This window comes from Acanthisitta chloris, unplaced genomic scaffold (genome assembly GCF_000695815.1).
Source record: "Acanthisitta chloris isolate BGI_N310 unplaced genomic scaffold, ASM69581v1 scaffold45716, whole genome shotgun sequence".
Lineage (NCBI taxonomy): Eukaryota > Metazoa > Chordata > Aves > Passeriformes > Acanthisittidae > Acanthisitta > Acanthisitta chloris.
Genome location: NW_008678465.1, coordinates 34063 through 41345, shown reverse-complemented (window position 1 = coordinate 41345; position 7283 = coordinate 34063). Strand labels below are relative to the sequence as shown.

At 42.7% G+C, this 7283-nt stretch overlaps 1 protein-coding gene across 1 annotated transcript in view; it reads left to right on the top strand.

Moving 5' to 3' along the window:
- Positions 1-7: 7 nt before the first annotated feature.
- Positions 8-7283, top strand: part of ESR2 (estrogen receptor 2 (ER beta)) — a gene marked incomplete at its 5' end in the record, with an annotated part of 9498 nt that continues 2222 nt past the window's right edge. Inside the window, 4 exons of the mRNA XM_009076864.1 lie at positions 8-194; positions 3506-3644; positions 6150-6283; positions 7267-7283. The exon at positions 7267-7283 is cut by the window's right edge and continues 149 nt beyond it. Coding sequence (XP_009075112.1) covers positions 8-194; positions 3506-3644; positions 6150-6283; positions 7267-7283 — 477 coding nt within the window. The remainder of the gene's footprint in view (positions 195-3505; positions 3645-6149; positions 6284-7266) is intronic.

Sequence of the window (7283 nt, the reverse complement as noted above, 5' to 3'; positions counted from 1 at the left end):
GCGCCTCAGGGACGTCCTGCCCGGCGCCCGCAGCCCCGAGCAGTTCGTGCTCACGCTGCTGGAGGCAGAGCCTCCCGACGTGCTGGTCAGTCGGCCCAGCAAGCCCTTCACCGAGGCCTCCATGATGATGTCTCTGACAAAACTGGCAGACAAAGAACTGGTTCACATGATCGGCTGGGCCAAAAAAATCCCTGGTAAGAATTCCAGTCTCCATATTGGTACTTTAGTCAATGCTTTTGCCATCGGTGTGTCATTCTCTACTCTGAAATAACAGCACAGCGCAGTAAATGTGTGATATTGGAGTCAAGCTTTCTATCTTGTTCAGTAATAGAGTTTATTGCTCTCAGTAGTTGACCTGGATGTATTTTGATTTAGACAGTGACCTAACCCATGATTTGCTATGGTCTGTTCTTAGTCAAATACTTGCTCATTTGGGTAAAAAGCATAGTTGGTGTTGTATGTCATTTCTACCTCATCAGCTATAAATACCTGAATTGTGTAATTTAAGAGGTTCACTTTACAGCAAATTCTTTGAATCCTCATAGAAGGTTTCTAATGCAGTTGATGAAAAAGGAAGTGTGTCCCAGCACTGAGTGTCTGCAGTCACTTCATTGGACAGAGGTGCTACACAAATCCATCAGATTGCAAAGTGGAGCACAGTATTGCTCTCAGAATTATCGTGCACTCCTTCAAAACAAATATATCATAATATATCATCCTTATCATAAGGATGCTCTTGGTGGTTGGCCACAGGTCCAGGTGTGATGGTTTTGGGGTGTGCAAATTCCAGGTCAGCTGCTGAGCTGGTGGGGAGGAGATGCTTCACTACATGAGCATCTTAAACCATACTGGACATCTGCAAAGTGCTGGTGTGTTTGCAGTTACTGTGGGATGTTTTAAACTCAGAGCCTGAGTCCCTAACCCTTAAGAAATGCTGAAAAGAGCTCTGACATACGTAGCCATCAGGGTTACATGGTGTCTACTGCTGTAATTTCTTGTCTAATCAGAAAATCTTGATTAAAAGGTACCATTTCAGAGGACTTTGCACAGTTATGCTTATCTGGTAGGAAGTGAATTATGAAGGAAAACCAGTATTAGAAAATAACCTCCTTTAAACAATATTTGAATGGGAAAAAATCCAACCTTTTTGCTTTTCTGATTGTTCTAAATTTCTGTTTTTAACTCTGTCACCTCTTTTAACAAAACCAACTACAAACCCAAACCTCAGCCAGCTAAGAGTAATTATTTTGGTTTCTTTAAAAGATCTGTTTCCAAACAAATCCAAATTTTGACATCAATCACATTTATTTGATTTCAACATATGTCAGAAAAAAACATTTTCTTGCCAGTAAGAGAACTGTATGAAGGAAACCCATGGAAGCAACCAAATCCCTTCAAAACAGTTCCTGGGAATGCTGACACTCATTGTGTGTTTGTCTTTTCTGATCACTCCTTTTAGCAGAGCAGAACTAAACACCATTTTAGGACAATGCCAAAAAGAGATATGATGTTTAATATGCAGATGATTATAAGTAATATTGCCATATTGCATGACAGTTGGAGCCTTTACTACAATGTGGAGTTGTTTTTGTTGATTATTGCTATAACTGTGATGAATAAAGCTCAGGACATGGAATTTCAGCTTTGGAAAACTCTTGCCTGAGATGAATCATGTTGATCCACCCATGCCTGGTTCCTGGATGCAAACTCTCAGAAAAATTACAGAATTCTTGACTAATGGGCCAGTGAGCAGTAATTTTACTTTCTGAAGACCTGAATACTTGCTTTGTGCACTGGGGTGGGAAGCCCATTTCTCCTCTGAGGCACTAGTGGATGTTATTTTGGCACTCACCGAAAGTGAAAGAAAATATTTTTGCTTTTCCTTATAGATGCTTATGCTAACAGTAACATTTGCCTAAACAAGAAAAATACGTGGTTGTATTTTGCAGTGTTTTCATAGTTAACATTTAACTGCAGTCTCTTGTTAGGAGTTCTACTCTGTGGCTGTGTTTTTGTTTGTACTTTCAGCCTAATGGATTGTACTTTCATTGTGGCTCAGTGAAATAGAAGCTGACATCTGGATTATTTTTCCTCCTGAATTCCAAGCATTTCAATTCTCAGTTGTCAGGCAGCAGGACATGGATTTTATAATTGCCTTTTGCTTTGTTGACCTAGCCTAAGAGAGTTCACCGTGGTTCATTGCTGAACCTGTGCTGCTAATCGATAAGATGTTGTCATAATATTGAAGTTTGGATTCACTATGTGACCTAGCGTGTTGCTGACCAGAGCAATGTCTCTGCAAGTCATTACACATCCAGCACAGGCTTTTTCTTGTCTCTCTTAGCAAGTTTTAGTTAAATGATAAGGTGTAGAGCGCACAATTTAAAGGACATATACTACAGCCATAGAAAAATTGGTGGTTCGATGAAATGGAACTTCTGCTGCTGCAGTGGGAGCTGTGGTGCTTGTTTGCTGTCCTGGATCTTCAGAGCGTGAGATGGGTAGGAAAAGGGAAAGCAGAGTCCTTCTGTCAGCTGTGCTCAGTAGTCAAACCCAACTGCTGCTGCTGCTGTGAGTTCAGCAGATGACAGCTGAGCTAAACCTGAATCTTCAAGTACAGGTTGAACACTGGCACTTGGTCTGACATCTCACTCAGCTGAGAGTTTTTAAACCTGCTAAGTTGTTGTTTATGCTAGAGAAATCAGTACATGCTGGTGTAAATTTTTATTTAAACAAACTCTGAAATGTCTTTGGGCTGTTGTTTCCCAGGAAACTGCTGGTGTCAGTTCACTTCATACTTCCATGATTATTTTTCTGAAGGCACTTTAAAGCTGAGTGTGTCGCAGATAATCCTGTTGTCTGTGCATGCTGTGGTGAGCTCTGAGGGCCAAATCCAGGCAGAAGGTGCTGCTCACAGGCTCCTGCTGAGCCACCCGGCCAGCAGGCTCCGCAGGGCCCCGAAGGGCTCCGAAGGGCAGCGTGTCCGGCACGTGCCACTGAGTGCCCACCGCTGCCAGGCAGGGTTCACCTGCCACCACTGCCTGCCACCTAGCAGCTTAACGAGGTTAGAGTGCGTGGAGCGTTTGTAGAAACCCCCCGCAGCAGATTCTTTGGCAGCACCAACTACTGTGTGTATTTTAAGGCCCCAGACATCTGGGAAGAGCTTTGGGCAGCCTGTGTCCTGTCACTGTGCAGAGTTGTAGGTGCCAGCTCATCTGAGAATGGAGCACCTTTGCTCAGGGACTGAGCTGAAGGAGCTCAGCTTTGAAAGCTCTGGCCTGATCTTGGCTTTGCCCACTGAGCAGCTCTTCGTCATACCTGTGTTTCACTCCTCAGCTGAGCAGTCTGCTTCCCACTCACACTTTGATAATTTACACTTCTGGTCTTTTGGCCTGGGGGATGTACATTTATCTTTTTTAGCTTCTAGGCATTCTTTTTTCCCCAGTCATTGTTTTCAGGCCACCTAAACAGGTTGACTTGTTTTATGCTATTTTCATCACTTTAGGTTTCATTGATCTCAGCCTCTATGACCAAGTACGACTCTTGGAGAGCTGCTGGATGGAAGTTCTAATGATTGGTTTGATGTGGAGATCAATTGACCATCCTGGGAAACTGATCTTTGCACCAGACCTGGTATTAGACAGGTAAGAGAAATAAATTTCCTGAGAACACTTCATATAAGCATGTTTGGAGGTGAGGTGAATGGTAACAGGAAGAGGATTCAGTATGGAAAATGCTATTAACATTTTATCTGACAATATCATTTACTTGTATTTGCAACAGTAATGTCCTGAGGTTCAACTCCCCTGCAGGGGTGTAAGGAATGCTGAGCACAAACAGTATAGTTGAACTTGCAAATTCCTGAATTCCTGTAGCACATGAGAATGTGAAGTGTCTTTTGCTGGTTTTGTTCCTCTTGTTCTGGGTGTCTAGATGCTGTAGCTGTAGGTAGGTCAGCACAACACACCACATTGTCCATTTGACCCCACATCCCTCATGGAACAGCAGATAGTGTTAGGCCATACTATTATGTCAGGCCACAGCTCTCTGACCTGTTTTTCTTCCTGCCACTACTGCAAACTTCATCACTAGCTGTAATAATGAACACTGCAGCACTAGCCAAAAGAGATTATAAAACCCTACCTTGCAGTTGAATAGTGAGAATATTTTCTCAAGCTAAAGCTGTTTTCAGGTTTAGAGATTGTTTCTTCATGGCATCAGGTACCAGAAGGGAAGAATGTGGATTAGTAAGAACGTTTTACTGCAGAATCTTAGCAGGATTTGACCTGAGTTTCACATAGGTAAAAAGCTAGGGAAACAATCTACTCTTTTGGGTAGCCTTGAAATGTCTCTTAGCCTTTTCAACCTGGGGAAATTCAGATTTGCATCAGTTCTGTGGCTTGTGATCAATCATTGTCATCATAGATACAGAAGGCAGAAGGGGCCAATAAGGGAAATAAACTTAGTTTGTCAAATATAAGAAATGAATAAAACTGAATGCAAGGACAGGCTGCACTGCCTCAGTGCAATGACAAGAAACTGCTGAGAATGTGTGATACATTTCATTTCTCAGGAGCTAATATGTGCTGAATAGACTGAGCTTATTTGATGCATTCCTTCATTTCCTCAAGACATGGCAGAGAGGGAGCTTACAAGCATCTGGGCATGCTGTGATTTTATTCAAGACGTCCTTACATAAACTGGTCTGTAACTCAATTGCTTTTGTCTCAGCTGAACTTAGAATCACAGGATGGTTTGGGTTGGAAGGGACCTTAAAAATCACCGAGTTCCACCCCCTGCTCTGGGCAGGGACACCTCCCAGCAGCCCAGGCTGCTCCAAGCCCCATCCAACCTGGCCTGGAACACTCCCAGGGATGGAGCAGCCACAGCTGCTCTGGGCAACCTCAGCACCTCACAGGGGAGAATTTATTCCTAATATTTAATCTAAACCTACTCTCTTTCAGTTTGAAGCCATTAGCCCTTGTCCTGTCACTCCATGCCCTTGTCAGAAGTCCTTCTCCAGCTCTCTTGCAGCCCCTTTAGGTAGTTCTCCCCGGGGCCTTCAGATACATTTCCTACATGATCTTTGCAGACAAGTACTTCTCTGATGCTTGTCTGGTTTTGAGTCTTGCAGCTGCCTGTTCCTCTCTAAAGCTTAAAATTCTCCTCTGCTGTGAGGAACACAGAAACTGGGCAATATTCAGGCAGTGCCCCTGGGTGCTGTTCCATGTTCCTGCCTGAAGGCTCAGCCTTTCTCTTGGGATCCAGTAAATCTCTTTAGTTCTCCTTCACTCCTGTGCTTAAACCTGTTTTGTCTTAGAAACATTACAGAAGAAAACATCTCCTATTTCAGATAGTTTTAGAAGCCTCCCTTGGAGTACTGCAGTGCAGAGTTTCATTGCTTTGTTAGTGCAGTACATGTAAAAGAAAAACTAATCAAAAAACTAGAACAATGACTTCAGTGGTTTGAAATTTGCTGCTGCTTAATTTTAAACCCATTGGAGTGGCTTAGGGTTGTTTGGGGCTTTTTCAGTTCAGAAAATAGGACATTTCTAATATCCGATCGGAGAAAGTTGCGTTCTGTAAACACAAATGTAGACATAAGCAAACCACAGAACCACCAAGGCCCCCAAAACATGTTTATATATCAACACCTTCAAATACAAAGGGGATAGGGGATGGGGATAAGGGTTGTTTTATTCTTTGAAAACTTATTTTAGAGGGTCTTTCTTTTTCACCAAGGCCTGAGGCCTCCACCAGGTACAAACATGACCGTATTGGTTGTGGTAACTCCTTGTGAAATCAGTCTGGGATATTATTCAAGGTGGTGCTGTGCCCCCAAGAGTCTCCAACTGATTAGCCAGAATTATACTGACTGAGAGGATAAAGCCTCTTACAGAAATATGGTCATAGTTACCTGCAGTCAATCCTGCAAGCACTCCAAAGCGAAAATCGGTTTCTTGTAAGTGCTGACTTCTTGTTCCAGTGTAATTTTCGATTTAGATTTCATGATAGAACCTTTTAAATTCTCCCAGAGATGAGATAGGCAGATAGATAGGCCTTCTTCAGTGTCCTTTGTGCTTTGACTTGTATCAGTCTGAGTTCCTTAATTCTACTTTTTTGGTAACATTTTGAATGTGTTTCCATAGGGATGAGGGGAAATGCGTAGAGGGAATTTTGGAGATCTTTGATATGCTCCTGGCCATGACCTCGAGGTTCCGAGAGCTGAAACTGCAGCACAAGGAGTACCTGTGTGTCAAGGCAATGATCCTCCTCAATTCCAGTGAGTATGTGGTTGACTCTAATACTCACCAAATGGTACTTTTTATTTCGAGGTGACTGGAAATCAGCCTCAAGGAATGACAGAAATATCAACTGAGTTAAAGCTGTTGAATGAGAACAATTGGCAAGGACTTCTATCCATCAGATTGTAAAGACTTTTGCTCAAGAAACTTCTAAGCTGTTGGATTTAGGGTCCGTGTCCTGCTGTAAGAACTGCATGAAAGACCCAAAGCCTGAAAGCTGCTCACAAGGAGGTGCTCAAGGCCACAGCTGTGGATCTGTCCTTTCCAATGGAACTTCGGCTTCTGTCTCTCTGGATCCCGGTCATGTGTAGAGCTGTCCTTAATTCTTAACTCTAGTAAAACCAGATTAATTGGGCTTAAATGTTCCTAGTTAATGGTAATTAGTTGGTAGACATGATTGGAAGTACTCAACAGTGCTGCAGGATAAATTTCAGGCCAGGAGCTTTGCTTTGCAGCCTTTTACACAGGGCAAGTAGGAGTGTGTGTTTGCTAGTTTAGGGTAGTCTGCAGCAAAATAATTTTATGCCCCAGAACATTTTGTGGTTAATATTGACAAAAAAATTCCAACTACAAGATAACGGTGGGGTTTTATAGCAAGAAGGGATGAGAGCAAGCATAATACACAATTCATAATGGTTCATAAACTACAAGGTATGGGGGAAAACAGCCTGGGGACAGAAGAGCATGTCCATTCACCTGACTGAAGGGTCTGTGTTTCACGTGTTGTCTTGGGGGATTTGGGAGAATTGTTCAATTTTCAAATGATGTGGCCATCAAATTTTGGCAAGTGAATGTAAGTTGAAGCTTGATGTAGTACATGGAGCCTCGTTTGTACAGTCTTAGAGGGTGCCAGGAAATGTCTCTTCTCTAATCCTGTTGAAATACATCAGACAAAAATCCAGTTGTCTTTTTTTTTTCCTTCCTCATGAGCAGGGAATTTTGCTTTCTCTTCTCTGGTTAGGCATGTTTCCCTTGTCA